At 37.4% G+C, this 17,201-nt stretch overlaps 1 protein-coding gene across 5 annotated transcripts in view; it reads right to left on the bottom strand.

Annotated features, from left to right (window-relative positions):
* Positions 1–13,316: 13,316 nt before the first annotated feature.
* The window catches only part of slc4a2b (solute carrier family 4 member 2b), a 46,540-nt gene continuing 42,655 nt past the window's right edge, over positions 13,317–17,201 (bottom strand). For 4 of the 5 annotated variants that reach the window (XM_036560659.1, XM_036560657.1, XM_036560656.1 and 1 more), the window contains exons 21-22: positions 16,538–16,711; positions 16,078–16,286 (exon numbers count right to left, since the gene is read on the bottom strand). In XM_036560659.1, the coding sequence (XP_036416552.1) occupies positions 16,206–16,286; positions 16,538–16,711 (255 nt within the window). In that variant the 3' untranslated portion in view covers positions 16,078–16,205. Of the gene's footprint in view, positions 16,287–16,537; positions 16,712–17,201 lie in introns of all 5 variants that reach the window. The other variant, XM_036560655.1, reaches the window with a different exon arrangement.

Raw genomic sequence — 17,201 nt, 5'->3', positions numbered from 1 at the left:
AATCAAAGCAGAAGCTAGTGTGAAAAGTTCCATATATTTCCAGAATGGACAGCCTACTTTTACTATCCCATGATTTTGTTCTCCAAACCAAGAATATTAGGGGAGAGCTTTGCACCATCCTTTGGCAAGAGGAATGTACAAATTCATAACAGCATTTCTGCCCATTGTGGTGAGCCATATTCAGTGCATAGATTACTCAAGGCATTACTGCAGTCTGGTGCAACTGATTTGATGTTTCCTACAATAATGTTTCCATCAGCGTCAACGTCTTCATATTCTCCAAGAGCTCCACCCTCTTCTGATGACATATATGTCCATTTCAGTGCTGTGCTGGTCTCTCAATATGTCTTCACCGTGAAGGTCCTACAAATTAAATCTTGTTATTAATACTAAACTTCATTGTACTCTTGCTCCATAAAGAGTAAGTTCAGTTTATTTCTCATTTGAGCTCTTCTAAATACTTCCAGGCACCTCCGACAGTTTTTTTTTTTATATCAAATAATTATTTTATGATGCATCCAAATAAAATCAGCCCCCATCTCCACAAAACTCCATTCAATCGTAAAATACACATTACAAAATGCATACTTCTAGTTCACCCTTCTCACACTAGCACCTACAATCTATGGTTGGTCCTAACATACTAACACAGCAACGCCGCGTTTCAATTTGGATTTACTACACAGATGGGAGGGGGCTGATTTTATTAAGCAAATGTTATTAGCAATTGATATAAGAACTGAGGTGCCTGGACAGACTATTTAAAAGAGCTCAAACATGAAATAAGATGAATTTACCTTAGTTAGAAATTAGAAGTGAATTAGAATGATGGTGATGTGCTCAGGTCACATACTGATTTACCCTGTACTCCTTGATAAGAAATCCATCATCATTCAGGTGCGGAAAAAGAGCTTTTATGATGGCTTCTCTTTTACGGTGGACATCCTTCACCTGCACATATTGATTGCACTTGTTAAAATATACCTTCAACTGTACATGAACTTGACAAGCGTGCAAGGAACAGATAAAAGAAACATATGAACATCAAAATCCCGATCATCTTAGAGACTGAAAAATTATTATTAATTTGAGAGGCACACGCCGTTTCTGTGTGGCACTCCTGAGCGGCACATGCCAGTGCCTTTACCCTCAGTAAATGGCTAGTGCCACTCCTGATCGGTACATGCCAGTGCCTTTTGCCTCAGTAAATGGCTAGTGCCACTCCTGAGCGGCACATGCCAGTGCCTTTACCCTCAGTAAATGGCTAGTGCCACTCCTGAGCGGCACATGCCAGTGCCCTAACCCTCAGTAAATGGCTAGTGCCACTCCTGAGCGGCACATGCCAGTGCCCTAACCCTCAGTAAATGGCTAGTGCCTCTCCTGAAAAATAATAAATAAAACCAAGAACACAAGCCTGCGTTCCTCTTGTCCTGTTTAATAAATACGCTGATAAATAGTCTATACATACTTTAGATTTAGCATGAATAACACCACAATGAATTCAGTAATTAGTTCGAGTACATCTATAACACAAGCTGCTTTCTTCAGCTCTCCTTGCCACAACAAAAGCCCAAAATGACAGACTATCTGCACCGATCGGTGCTGAGATTCCAAATAATATCTGTTCTGTGGTGGTCCTGTAGGAGATCCTGACCATTTACGAACAGGGTAAAAATGGATGGGCAGATGTCAAAGCACTGGAGGGTGGTGAAGTGGTTGTGTTGACTCTGGATTTTAAAATATGAATGTATGAAAAACTCTAAAAGTATAGAGCAACTGATGCCCCCTACTGGTTACAATATGCTAATACACCACCTGTTCAGACAGAACTTTTTGTTGATGAGTGTGCAGTGGTTCAACTGGAGGATCAGAGAGCGAGTTTAAATATAAAAATAAAAAAATAAAAATATTTTATTCAATGTGTCAAAAGAATATAAATCAGAAAGCTACAGCTCCTTCATAGATGCAGCAATATTGTCATTGTCATCTCCGTTCCTTTCAACACCTCTATGGGACGCAGGCCTCGTGCTCTAGGACCAGCTTTAGCCTTCTGAACACTCACTCAGACTGAATTGTACACTGGAAACACACCTATTCAGTCAGAGGTTTGGTTAGTTTCTCTGCAGATCAGAAAGCTCATGTTGATGCACTCCTGCTGCTCAGCTCTGTTGATGCTGGAATTTGTGGTGACTAATCAGAGCACCCTCAGGCATGGTACTCCTGCCTGGGCCTGCACTCTCTGAACCACAATCACCACACAGTCCTACACTTTCTGATTTACACTGCCAAACATTCCTAAGAACCTGTGTTGTCTTTCCTTGGAGCTGTAAGTGTGTTTTGTTTTGGTCTCTCCTGCTGTGCTTTCCTGTTTGGACTGGCACTGGGTTCTGTCTCACAGAGCACGTTTAACCTAAGCAGGGTTCTTTTAGCTTTGCAACTCTTACAAATAAAAAAAAAAATAGATTCATAGAGATGTTTAAGAACTTCCTTTGTATACATTTGATTAATCCTTGTGTGGCCTGCACATGAAAGCATGATCTTAATGGTGAACAAATATTTGCATGAATCATGAGAAGGAGTCCAGTGGCTCTGTCAGACCCTGATTGGTCAGAAGCCTGTCCTTGATTGGCAGAAGCTCAGCCCTGATTGGTCAGAAGCTCTGATTGGTCAGAAGCTCAGGCCTGATTGGTCAGAAGCCTGTCCCTGATTGGTCAGAAGCCTGTCTCTGATTGGTCAGAAGCTCAGGCCTGATTGGTCAGAAGCTCAGCCCGGATTGGTCAGAAGCCTGTCCCTGATTGGTCAGAAGCTCAGCCCTGATTGGTCGTATGCCTGTACCTGATTGGTCAGAAGCTCAGCCCTGATTGGTCAGAAGCTTGATCATGATTAACCAGGGTTACATTCAGCCCCCACAAAACATAGCTAAACGTTTATTTAAACAGAAACACTGATGTGTTCAACACTCTGTTGCGTTGTGTTGCAACTATAGCAGCTGAGAAGGCCGTTCTTGGCATTCTTTTTGAAGAATTCTCAGAGCCTGATGAAATGGGTTTAAATATGACAAACACCGTTTGCGTACACCAGGCTGCAGCGGCCACATTTGTAGAGGACTTTACTAGAATCTATTGAGTGCACTGCGTCTGTAAGGTGGGGTTTAAATGCACATCGCTGCTGATTGGATAACACCTCTGACACACCCATCAAACGAGAGAATACATATCCCACCTCGCACCAAACTCTTTCTGATTTGAAATCCTGAACCTAAAAAAGTGATCCACCACTGTGACACAGAAGATCCAGGATCATATTGAGTTAAGCTTAAACCTAGTTAATCAAGAAATCATGAAGATTTTGTTATCCATGAGCATGTCCAGTTTATCCTTCGGCTTGATAATCACCAGCCTTACCTCACCTTCAGAGATCTATCTTTAATTAAATGGCTATCATATATCCATCATAAAGAATGTAAGAGGTCATGTAAACAGCATATACTTTGATTTCTTAGATCGGAGTAAGGTCTAGAAATCCCATTAGGAGAGCTGGATTTTAGCTCATTAATCAGATTTCTTGGTGCATGTATACTCTTACTCAGATTTCTTTCAGATTTCTCAGTCTGCACATGTGCGAGAACAGACCGTGGTACCGGAAATAATGTTGCCGTGAGATGGCAGCAAAGCACTTTTGGAACGAAGCTGAAACCAACTACATTCTTAATGAAATGAAGGATTTAAATATTCTTCATCTTCTAGATAACGCATGTTCATATTTTCATGAAGCTTGAGTTTTACATTATGTTTATGTCATGTCTTTTTCTGTGAGTTTATTGTCTGGTTGCAAAGCAGAAATCCAATTATTGTCAAAATTATGTAGACCCAGAGTTTCTCCACTATCTGATTACTCAAGTGCATGTAAACGTGTTGATCAGATTACTGACAAAATCTGATTTTCTGCAATTATCAGATTATTAAGTGCATGTAAACACGCTCATTGTATCATTATAAACAATACTGTAAAAACAATATGTTTTTCTGAGCATATTGTGAATATTGTGCATAAAGAACACTGATCAACTTCATGTTTTATTAAGAGCATAATTGATCCTACTAGTAATTAATCTTACTCTAAGAATAATAAAAAAATATCATGATACATATTGTGTATCAGGAAATATTGTGATATTATATTTTTGTGATATCGCCCACCCCTACCCTTGTTCTTATCAGGAAGATCCTTTGACTCCTTTAGCTATCAGCAAAGGAAGACCAGACAATAGCTATTAGGTGATCGTAATTGTGGCTATTCTGCAGAAGCTGCACATCAAGAAAACATTTTGTGTTTGTGTGACTATTTCAGTACAGTAGTTGAGAATAGTTTTGTCTGTTGGCTGACTGTCTCCTGCACCAAACACTGTTCTAGTGGAACATCTTGCTTTCTTTTTGACTTCTATGTTTTTAACATAATATGAAGGCAGAGACATGAATCTTGAGTTCCTGTAAATACTCTCACTGGTGGAGGTTCTGCATCTCTTGCTGTGTGCTGATCTTTCTCCAGCCTTCCACCTGCATTCTTCAGTGAGCTGCTAAATCAGAGAGACGTTTTAGGCTAAAGACTCCAGCTTTTGTTCTGCACCACTAACTCCTGCAGAAACACCTCCTTCTGCCTCTGAGCATTGCAAGCACTCATTTATCGGTGACCCATGGTCAGAGCAGCAAAACAGTGTCACAGTCCACAAACCATGAAAACCTTTTAAATCTTTGAGGCATGATGGATGATTGGCAGGGTGCCATACTTGTGGTCCTGATTGCTGTGTAGACAGTTGCTTGTCAATGCTTTTTCTACGGCTTTGTCTTTGTTTTGTATATTAACCTCTTACCTATTGGCATATGTTCTAAACTTAGTGTTCAGACTTAGCTGAACATCACCATCTCTCCCTGCTTCACTTACGCTGTTGTGTTTAGTTTAGACAGAGATGTCAATCAAACCACTCATTAGAATATTAGGCCACGCCTGCATGGTTCTCAGATAGGTCCAAGTAGCATTTAGTCATGTTTTTGTCTTTTTTTTTTTAATTTATACCATGCTAGATATTTAATATAACATTCAAGTTTGGCATACAAGCTTTTAATGTGATGTGTTACACTATTAAACAAATCAAATACGTTTAATTTATGTGATGTTACACAGCCAGCAAGTCCTAATCACTAACAGTCATATTGTGACACAACACTACAAATAGAGTGGCATAATGAGTTCATACATTGACAGTGTTTACACTTATAGCTACTTTGAAAAAAGGTGCATCGTGTGTATACTGTTACTTTAAATGGACTACAATAAAGATAGTTCGGCTTCTATTCCATCCCCTTCACCAGCAGGACAGAAGCAGATCCGCTGCTGTAGCTCATTTTGTTACAGATGTCCATTCTTTTTGAAATCATGTCCTGTAACAAATCACACAAAACATTATTGTAGGTAATGCAATGTTCATAGACATGTAACTTACTTTCAGCCTTCTCTTACTTAAAATATAAGCATCTTTTACTTAAAGTGGTATTATAAGCCATGGGTGTGTTTCATGTTTAGTGATCACTGGCCTTTAGTATTTTAGTTCATTAAATCTCTTTTTATGAGAGAATTTGTGAATTCCACTAAAACATGTCACATTATTTAGTGTATTAAATTGGTTGCTGCAAGTTTTTAGCTTTGTTGTTTTTTTCTGTCAGGCAAAAAGAGTTTGGATAAATAAGGCTGACTGACCTTTGTTAGTGTTGGTCTGTGGACGCAGTGAATGTAGGGCTTTGGCTCCTCCTCAATCATTCCATGAAAGGTCTTGTAGCAGATTCCACAGTCAATCAGTGGCTGTTCAACAAATAATAATGATGATGAAACATAATGTGCATAGTAATGGTTAATAGTTATTAATATAGTTTAAAGCCTATACCATGTCATAGCTGTTGGGCCAAAACCTTTTATCTCCATATTGTCATTTTTAAGTTTTTGCATACATTGAAAAGGCCAGCTGCTCTTTACATTATTTGAAACTTCATGATGAATGCACCAATACAAAAGGTCCAATATTATTTGGATAAAATGTATTTACATTAACCTCCATTAAATACAAGAATAGTTTTCCTTCTCCTGTAAATTCACCATTTTGGAGATTCAAACCTCAGTATATGAAATGCTACCAAAAACAGAAATCAATTTTTTGCCATTCTTCTTTTGTACAAGTCCTTAGCTGTGCACCCGTATGGAGCCTTTACTGTCATTTTGTGCTTCGTAATGAGCCCCATGTTTTCAGTGGGAGTCAGGTCTGGACTGTATGCAGGCCAGTCTAGCACCTGCGCTCACTGATTAAGCAGCCATGTTGTTGTGACACACGCAGAATGTTTCTTGGTGTTGTCATGTTGAAATATGCAGGGACATCCCTGAGAAAAAGCATTCAGTCACAGCAGTCACTTGTAGTTTTCAGCCTTGCCCATTTTTATGATATTATGCACTTTAGAAGGGGAAATACCTGAAATCCTTGTAATCGCTCAGTGAGGAATGTTGTTTTTAAATTGTTGGATTACTCGCTGACATGTTATATATGTTATAGAACCGGATAAGATAAAACACTAAATATTTTGTATTTGTGCTATTATTGTTCAAATACAGGTGAATTTTTTTACATTCCATATACTGTTCAACGTCTTTGGAACTGATTATGTTCTGACATTGATGAGGCATTATTTTTTCAGTCAGTGAGATATTTTAAATAAACTTAAGCTGAAGCGCTGTATGACTGCAATCAAGACATTTCTTTTTACAATAGGTTTGATGTGGAAAACTCACTCTGTCGTTCCTGAAGGGACATTTGGTGTGATCTGCATCTGCGGTTCCTTTGCGGCATCTGGTGGGTTTCAGATGGAAGTGATGGTAGAGATACTTCACACCGAATCCTGCCTGAAACCAGCCGAACATTTCTTATGCCACTCAGTGTATAAATCCCAGTAGCATGCAGAAACACAGGGACAACTTTGGGAATTCCACAACTAATTATAGTCAAAGACTAACTAAAAGAAAACTGCTTACTTACATCAAGTTCATGCTTGCTCAGACTTTTGAAGAAGAGGAAGTGGTTTTGGACTCCTGCATGGGAGTTGACCTGCTTGAGTGCGAGTTCTACTCCTCTCCTGTAGGGCTCTGGGAGTTTACTGAAGTCGCTTTGAGCTTCATAAGAGCTTAAAGTTCCAGCAATCAACAACACGACCAGCAGAAATGCAACCATGTTCTCTTAACTTCCAGCAGATCTGACCAAGAACATGAAGATGTGACGCAGCTCTACCAAAGTCCTGTTTGCTTTCAAGCTTTCAAGAGAAATCTGCTAAAGAGAAAAAGCTTACGTAACTCACCCCCTCCTCTCTTTTTTCAACATTCTTTTGTTGGATAAACTCCCAGATCATGTGGGTGTGCTGCCCTCAGCTGTCTGACAGAAACAGTGGAGTTTCAGCTGTTATGTGAAAGTGACCATAACCAGTGCTTCCAGGATAATTGCACATAGAATGAAGCCCTATTTGGGCTGGATTGGTCTGACCAGAGGTCTAGTAATGTCATTGATAAAGGATTTTACTGTCCAATTAATATGGGATAAAGCATCTGTGTAATTTTTCCCCCAAACTCCCAGCCTGGATACAGTCATTAAGGTTAAAAACAAACGCCAAATGCCCAGGTTAGCATGGTGAATTCCGCAGAGATCAGTTGAGGGACATTGTCTGTGGTGATGATCTTTTGGGAGTCTGTGGTGGGGCAGTCTGTGAACCAGTACAGTTTTTACATGACTTGATTTGTCATAGTGAACTGAAACTTTCTATGATCTTTATCTTGCAAGGGTACCCAGTCGTGTTTCTGAAGATCTACCAGCCTGCAGCGTTTAGCTGCAGCCCTTAGATAACACACCTTATCCAATTAACAGATGCCTTCAGAGGCATCTGAAAATTATACACAGGGGTGTTGGATCTGAACTCTGCAGGGTGGTGGATCTCCAGGACCAGGATCAGTCCTCTTTGTTCTACAGCAATTACCTGTTTCCCTATATAAGTGCACCATGATGCTTTTCATTTTAAACAACAAATTTTCTAAGCTAAATGTTCTAAGCCTATGGACCCTGTACAAGTAGTTAGGTTCTGAACTTGTCCCATTTTTCATTGCTTACAGGTTTGCATGTCTGTATTTGGTAGTTCTGAAATTATTAGCCTCATGGTTAAATTTTAACATTTTACATTTAGTCTGCTGCTGAATGTAAAACATGCTGAATAATATATATGTATAATGTGAATAATATATTCAAATATAGATAAAAAATTATTGTCAGTGCCTGTTCTGCACAGGATGAGAATAGATGTATAGAGGGCCCAGTAAGGACTGAGGGCACAGTGTCAGTGCATGCCTGAGACCACACCCATGGTTCATCCTTATGCAGCAGCTGGCAGAGTGGGGCTATGGTGGTGGAGTAGTGAGGGAGGAACTTTAAATAACAGCCCATCATACCCAGGAAGGAGGCAGGCTGAGCAGCAGAGCTGAGCTTGGGGATGGCTAAAACGGTGTCCACATTAGATTGGAGTGGAGTGATGCCACCTGCTGACAAATAGAACCTCAAATACTTAATAGCTGGCACAGAGAGGACACACCTGTCAGCTGTTTCAGCAATGGGCCCATGCATTACAACATCATCGTGGTAGTTCATGACACCTGGAATACCAGCCAGCATAGTGACCATGACCTTCTGGAAGCAGAGCTTAACGGCCTACGGGTGTACTGGAACATGGCCACATGTGTCATGAAGGCAGTCATAGCTCATTTAGAAAAAATAATCCAGCACGAGTTCAGTTCTCACAGTTTTATTCTATGTTCACTGGGTTAGGATAAACAAAGATACTTTTTATTACAAACCATGCTTTTAATGGTCTGTTTAATTGATTCCCATAATTTGGTGAAAGTTCAACAGACGATCTGGTGTTCCAGATCCAGTTCTCCAGCTAACGTGTCCAACGTGCAACCACTTTCTCAATATTCCTTGTCTTGTATAGTGTTTAATACAGTGTTATTAACAGTCAGCAAACACTGTGAAACTTGGAGGAACAAACTGTTAAACATGACAGACTGTGCTGCTTATTTATTCATGTCTTGTTATAACAGTGTAATTCTTTATTACATCAAAATGAATAATAACTGCTGCTGGTGAAGACTGTACTGTCCTGTATATTTTCATGCTGACTCCTATGAACAAACACAAATAAACAGCTGTAAATAGAGTAAATTTAATCAACAGGAAATCTAATCTAAGTGTTTTCCATAAAAGGTCAGAAAATGTGGGCTAATCTCAGTTCTCATTTCTGGGTCCCGGTGGAGGCCAGTAGTGTAGATGCTCCGTTGCCATAGACTCCATCATTACAGTGCTCCACTCGGGTCTTCTTCATCTCCTACCATTCAAAAATAACAAACCATTACACCTTTTAAACCATGTTTTAGGCACATTTTTTAGAATTTCGCTCTGTTGTTTATACAGATGAATGAAACAGACTGAAGGTAAGAATTTAATACCTCGGTCAGTGCGGGTTTATGCACACAGTGAATGTACGGTTTGGGTTCTTTCTCAATCTCCCCACCGTACAGCTTGTAGCAAACGGCACAGTCAATAAGAGGCTGTACAAACCAGAAACAAATAAGAGAGGCTGTATTATACTGCGAAATAAACCACATGGTTTTACTTAATATAACATGCCCTACTGATTCTACCTTGTTTATAACTTATACAGTTAACCTCACAGTGTATATATGAATCATTCTACCAAATTGGTTCAAAATCAAAATAGAAAGACATTTCTTTTAATTGACTTGGACTGTAGACTAAATTTCTGTTGCTTTTAGTGACACTATACCTTAATATGTCTGTTTTATTAAAATGTTTGAAATTTATATTTTGTCACTATCAAAACAATCATAACACCACCAAAACTTTACCAAATGTTTGGTAGTGACAAATCTGGCAGTGACTGTTTTGGTAGTGACAAATTTAGAAAAATGCTAATCAGTACATGACTAGCAAACACAGCATTGAACAGTTTTACTCACATAAAATCACAATATTTTTCATGAAAACATAAAAGTACTTAATATCAGAAAAAAATGTTTTTCAGTAGTGACAATCCTTACACACTGATTTTCAGACTTTGGGACACATTTACTTCAAAACAATGAGATCTAACTGCTCACCATGTGGCCATGAGGGACAGGGATACAGTCTTACTTCCTACTCTAAAATGCAGGGGTGGGGCTAAAATAAGGCCCAGCCTATGGACTAAAACCCTTTGTGTTTCAGTAGTGATGTGAACATAGGACAGCAAAAGTTATTTAAACATTAAACTCATGAAAAATCTTTTAACTTCATTTTAGAAGAAATAAAAGAGGTCATTAAAAAGGAAAAGCAAAAAAAAAGGTAAGGATTATTTTCGCAAGTTGAAATGTATAGGTTAGCATTTGGGACAGCCACCACCCAATAGAAAGCACCCTATCAGTGCTCATTCTGTATATGTTCAGCTTATTACTATCTCAATATATCTCTTGGGTTTAAGTAGATTGTTACATAATCCTTGTACTTATCTAAGGTCTAAAAACTTGTTTTATTAAATATTTCTATATACTGCAGATTGAACCAGTTTGGTAGAATGGTCCATATAGTATTTACACATCTAATGACACGTGTGACTACAATAAATACAACAAATTGGTGTTAGCTGTGGATTTAAAATAACATAAATGCATCATTGACATCTTAAACTGGCATCTACAGTTTGACTCCAGCGTCTATTCGCTCGTCCTGAGCCTGCGTAGGTTGGACTTTAGCCTGAATGATGAATACTCACTTACTCATTTCTGAGAACTCAATTGATTTTGAACAATAAACACTCACTCGATCGTTCCTGAAAGCACATTTCTTCGGATCTGCTTTAGTGGTTCCACGGCTGCATTTTGTGGCTTTGAGGTAGAAATGTTGGTAAATGTAGTTCACATCAAATCCTGCCTGCAGAGCAAAAACAGCATTCTGGACTTAACCTACGGTCATTTCCTCCCAGCACTGAAACAACAGCCTCTGATGATGTTTAGAATTGAAGCACAATCAGTAAAATATGAACTTCTTTCAGACGTACAACTCTGACATTACATTATAACATTATTACAAAAGTATTAAAAACAGAACAGGTACCTCAATGCTGGACTTCTCGATACTTTTGAAGAAGAGAAAATGGTGCTGCAGTCCTGTGTGTGAGTTGACCTGCTGTACTGCGAGTTCTACTCCTTTCTTAAATGACTCGGGGAGTTTACTGAAGTCATTTTGAGCCTCAGAACCCAGAAAGAACGCAGCAACAAAGAACACGGCACACACAGACACCGCCATCTTTCACTCTGAGCCTCTTCAGAGCTGTGAACATGTTAAACATTAACCCCCCCCAAAACAAGCCCTGACCTGCAGGATGTTCCACTTGTTTTTGGAACAGAGTTGAGCAACACTGAGCGGCCTTTGTTCCGTTTTCCTCTCATTGAGCTCAGAGAGTTCAGTGTTTACTCAGAGTAACACTGCAAAAGGAACCACCAGAATAGTGAAAGTAAAGAGAACATCAGTTAGTCACCAAGACATTTCATATTCTATATTTAAAAATTGATTATCTTTATTTATCTAAAGAAGTACAAGCTATTCAAAAAGAAAAATTCTTTAAGTGTTCTTAAGTAAAGGTGGTTCTCTTTAGAATCATTCTACTAGAGTTCTATATAGAACCATTTTATGTTTAAATGGTTCTATATAGAACTCATGGTTCTAGAACCATTGCCTTCCTCAAAGACCACTTGAAGAAGCATCTTTTTTAAGTATGTACATTAACAGTGTTGTTGTGCACAGTGGAAAAACTAATCACAGATGAAAATAACTTTAATATATTCCATTAACACTTTCTTTTACAGCCCCCTAATTTTGAGTAAATTGTTGCAGTCACACTAAATTACACCGTAATACCCAACAGATTCTAGATGTAAAGCGGATAAGGGACATATTCATTTTATAATTATTTGGCGTGATGGTAAATATAAACTCACACTGTATTTCACTGTAATATGTTTGTTTAAGCAGGAAAGTAAATCAGAAAAATCTCTAAAGTGCAAGTAATTAATTTGAGTAAAAGCCATTACAAAGACATTAGAAGGCATTTGAGTCTTATATACAGTATTACTGTTTGTTATCTAGAACTGAAACTGAAACTGTAAAAGAGTGCAGTGATTCTTACTGTGGTTTTACTGGGTTTTTAAAGATATTACTATTTACTTTCCTGGCACAATGAATCATATTTACCACCTCCTCCAAATAATGATCCAATTATGAGATATTTACTGTGTCCTTTATCTGCTTAATAGCTAGAACCTGTTTGGCATTTCAGTGTAATTTAGTGAAAATGACTTGAAACTCACCATTATGATACATTATTTTAACTAGCTCTTTGTTTGCAGTGTTTGCAGTGTTTGATAATTTACCACATCATGATTCAAATAAAAAAATAGAAATGTATGAAAAACACCCAAGCATTCGACACAGACAGTGTCCCTCCGATGATGGAAAAATTGAACTCCTCTACTGTAGACCGTCACCATGTCTGGTAGAATAGATTCGAGATAACCATAAACAAGTCCTTGTCTCATGTCGCAGCATCCTTCTCAAGGATCATCAAGCCTCACAGAGACACAAAATGTATGAAAAGGACCCATTCATGATTTCTATTACAATATACCCCAAAAACTAAGAAAAGAAGACCACACAAGAATATACTTCTTACACACATTCCTAATTGTAAAAAAATATATTCTTAAGTGAAATATTTTGTATTAAAAACACTGATGGTGACAGTTTTGATGGCCTACCAGGAGGTTTGTTAGGAGTCCCATTTACTTTCTTTTTTGAACACCAGTTTTGGAAACTCCAAAACTTTGACATTCTCTTTTTTTGTATACAAGTAGAGTACATTCTTTATTCATCTAATCTCCTATCCTCACAGTAGTTTGTAATTAATATAAAGAAATGATGATAATATCAGTGTTTGGTCTTTTATTTTTAAGTGTTTAGAGGTGGTGCTAATGAGTGTGGAGGTTTATTGTTTATGATGGTGACTTTGTGTAAAGCCTGTGTTCATGTGCGTAATTGTCAGATTAATAAAAAAAAATAAACTGAACTAGAACACTGCTTTCAGATGATGTGGATAATTTAAGTTTACACAAACATCTCAGACATCAACAAATAGAAAAAAACGATTTATTTGACATCAAAATTTAATCTTTGCAGCAAATACTGTACATATTTTTTTAAACTCTGAACACATCAACATGCTGCAGTAGAGCAGTAAATGATTTATTCCCCTTTAATACAAATCAAAAATATCTAATAACTAATAACACTGCTAAAATTTTAAAAAATAAAGTTCTGAAATATAGAAGTGGCGTTTATTGTCTTGTAGTGTAATGTCAACAAACAAACAAAATAAAAACACAACAGAAAGGCCCATATTTCTTTCAGCTCACCACAGAACATTCAGACTTTATTCATTACAATCAGATTTGACTCCAACTTTCACAAATTCAGTCAAATGTCACCTGTTTTGATTTGTTATTAACTGATATGAATAGGTATGATGATTATATAGATAAACCCAGTAATGAATCAGCTAAATAAGTAAAGCAGATCTATTTTTGAACACTCCACTTTACTGACTTTATGATCCATAGTGCGTACCTGATTACAAAGGAAACAGTAACAAGAATGCTTGTACACTTATTAATAACTTATATTCCATAATAACTTACGCAAGAAATTATTTTAATAAAATAAGATTGTCTTCTACACAGAGTTGTTTCATGAGTGTTGTTAGCATGAGCAAAGCTATCACAATGTTCATTTATTGTATAGTTAGTGGCTTGTTACTTTATTATCTTAAACAACTGTTTTACGGCATGTTATAAATAAGTAATTCATGTTTATAAGGGCACTTTTACAAAGGAAAGCATTTTTAATGAATACAGAAATAAAAGAAAAAGTATTCTGACCCCCCAAAATTATTTCTCATATATCTACTAATTCTTAAGAAATGTTGAATCTAAAATGGTCTTTTTGGTCGTACTGTATATTACAAATCCAGATGATGTCATAAGGTGTTTATTTCAGTCTTAGTACCAAACAATTATTATTTCTAAAAGATTTTATAAAAATATGATTCAAATAGGCAGCTAGCAGTTTAACTGATGCTGTTTACTGTCAGGACATATTTGATAAACAAATAATACAGTGTATACAGTAAGAGCTACAGACTTTGAAAAGAATGAAATAAAAAGGCACACAGTGGTTCATTCATACGAGGCACAAGTGCTGTTAAAAATAATTAAACCCAGAGTGTTCTGGGAAATTAACCAAAACATTATGTATAACATTTAACTCTAACCTTATAAGATTTTCCATACAAAGTTTCCAGTAAAAAAAATAATATTTTATAAAATTAGTACATATTTGGCCGCAGTGCTGAGAAGGAAAAATTACGGTGTGGATCGGTTTAATGGATCATGTGACTGAACATGTGTCTTAGTTAAATTTCCCAGGTCTGTAATTTTTAGTGTATTTTTCTTTAATACAATCATCATGCGTGCAAGTATTGTATGCTGTAAGCTTTGTAATACTTCTTATTTTGTTGATAAGTTTTGGTTGGAAACAAAAGAGTTCAATTTTTGAAGAATTCAGAGTTGTGTTTTCTGTGGTATCTGGGCACAACTCTCCCATTGGTTGGGAGTTCAGGAGCTGGACTGAAGGCCTTACACGTTAGATTAACCACCGTCAGTCCCTCTGACACTTCTAGATACATCGCTGACTGTGAATACGAGCCATAGTTTAAGCAGGTTTCAGTCGGCTGTTGGAAATGAAGACAGCGGTGGAAGCTTTAGCACAGGATTCTTTACCAAAAGAGTCACTGTAAAACTGAGACATATAAGCTTAAATATATGTTAATGTCTGATAAAAGCTTCAAATAAAGTGGAAGCTTCAAATGTCTGTCTTTAATCTAGAGTGGACAAAAAATGTTCATGTGCACTCACATTAGCTTAATGCTGACATACTATTAGAAATCCCATAGGGGTTAGCTGAAATTAGAATTATTGTAGAGGTGTTTTTGTTTCTGACATTTATGACCCGAACTGAAGGCCCAGCTTTAATAGTCATGGTTCTCCACTGAGTAAAATAGATGGTATGGAATGGTTATTTCAGTATACGTGCTTTATTGAACTTCTAATAAAATGAAAGACATAAAAGAATGTGACTGAAAATGTAATTTAATTTTTTTATTCTCCCTTTAAAGGTAGATTTTAGTTGTTTTAGTTGCTAAATATGAACTGCTATTTCCTAATCTGAGAGACTGTTGAGAATATTGGGAATGTCTGTAAATAAAAGTGCAAGTCTTAATGCAGTATAATGTGATGCAGCTGAATTTTCAGCTTTGTCATCATGCAGACTGACAGCAGTTCACCAGCATCACCTAAAAGATCTTCCATTTCAAAAGAATTTAGGATTTTTAAAAAATGAATCAAACCATTTAACAGATGAGCTGAAAAGGGGGAATGTGGTTGTTGTTGGCAACAGTGTACAAATACAGATAACGCAGCATCTACAGTATAAATAACATCAGCCAAAAAAGATCAATCATCTACACAAACAGAGCTTACTGATTCGAGCAGTCACTCCCATACAGACACCTTCAGTTGACCCTTTAATCTCATTATAATGAGATTATAATTAAATATGCTAAACTGAAATATTCTAAATTCTAAACTGTTCCAATAACAGTGACATACATAAAACATATAAATAAACCTCCAGTTAACCCATAAATCATTATAACATACATTTGGTTAAGATTGGTCTAACACTCTGATTTACTCAGAACCCCAAAAAACTCTCAGTTTAAAATTAAACAGGTTTTTCGAGCACTGAGAGTCACACAGGTTAAAATGGAATGTCTTACAGACGGACAGAGGGAGAGATGGACAGATGGAGACTTGGACGGAGGGAATGTGGATGGAGGGCAAGATGGATAGGTGGGTAGAAGAAGAGATGGATGGAGGGAAAGAGAACAGATAGATGCAGGTGAATCTCACACTGGCATATGCATCTCTGTGTACTCATCCTGTCCCTCTTTCTCATCAAACGTTGGTTCTGCATCATCTGCATCCAGCTGCAGGAGAAGAAAAACATGGGAAAATTACACAACAATAACAACAACAACAACAACAACAACAATAATAAATATTTAAAATATTTAACTAGGGTAGTAACTCAGTGTTTTGCTATATTTCAGTATTTTAGCCTTTCAGTACTTTGGCATTAATGTATTTCAGTACTTCATTATTTTAATATTTCTGTATTTTAGTGTTGTTGAATTCTAGTATTCAGTATTTTAATATTTTAGTATTTCAGTATACTTACACACTGCATCTCGCGGGTGGTGAAGATTCGTGGTAAGAGGAACATTTTCAGGGGCACGGTGAGGATGAGGACGAAGGGAAAGGCCAGCGAGGCTGCAGTGGACATCACTGCCCACAAAACCGCCAAACACACCATCTGCACCAATGTGAACAGGTGCATGCGCAGGGTCCGCACCTGACCAAAACAAAGGCCATATCAGTCAGGGTCATTAAGGCTTAGAACAGTCATACAGTTTGTTCTTTAGGTTCTGTTTTCCAGCACAATGTAACTGAAACCCCTCATCAGTGGAACACGCAGTACAGTTTTGCAGTGGGTGTAGCTTCAGCAAGACAGTGACACATAACACACAGTTAAAGTAACAGTGACCAAATCAGTCACCCAACCATTTTGTCTACTACAGACAAAAGTGAAAATAAAAAGCCCCTGAAATCAAGCAGGAAGTGAAAACGGCTGCATCAGAACTTGACAGAAGAGGTCTGATTAAGTCTGCACTTTAACCTCTGTTTCAGTTTTAAGTCAGCGTGCTAAAATAACCATTAAAATACAAACTGTACCGCTGTCTAAACATGGACTATAATTCACACCACCAGCTTGGTAAAACAGTTCATGATATTTGATCATTATTTGCTGAAATGTTTTGTGTAGTACTGACTGTATGATGGAT

The sequence above is a fragment of the Colossoma macropomum genome, unplaced genomic scaffold (genome assembly GCF_904425465.1).
Source record: "Colossoma macropomum unplaced genomic scaffold, Colossoma_macropomum, whole genome shotgun sequence".
In the NCBI taxonomy this organism is placed as follows: domain Eukaryota; kingdom Metazoa; phylum Chordata; class Actinopteri; order Characiformes; family Serrasalmidae; genus Colossoma; species Colossoma macropomum.
The sequence above is the reverse complement of the archived record's forward strand: the minus strand, read 5'-3'. Positions and strand labels throughout refer to the sequence as shown.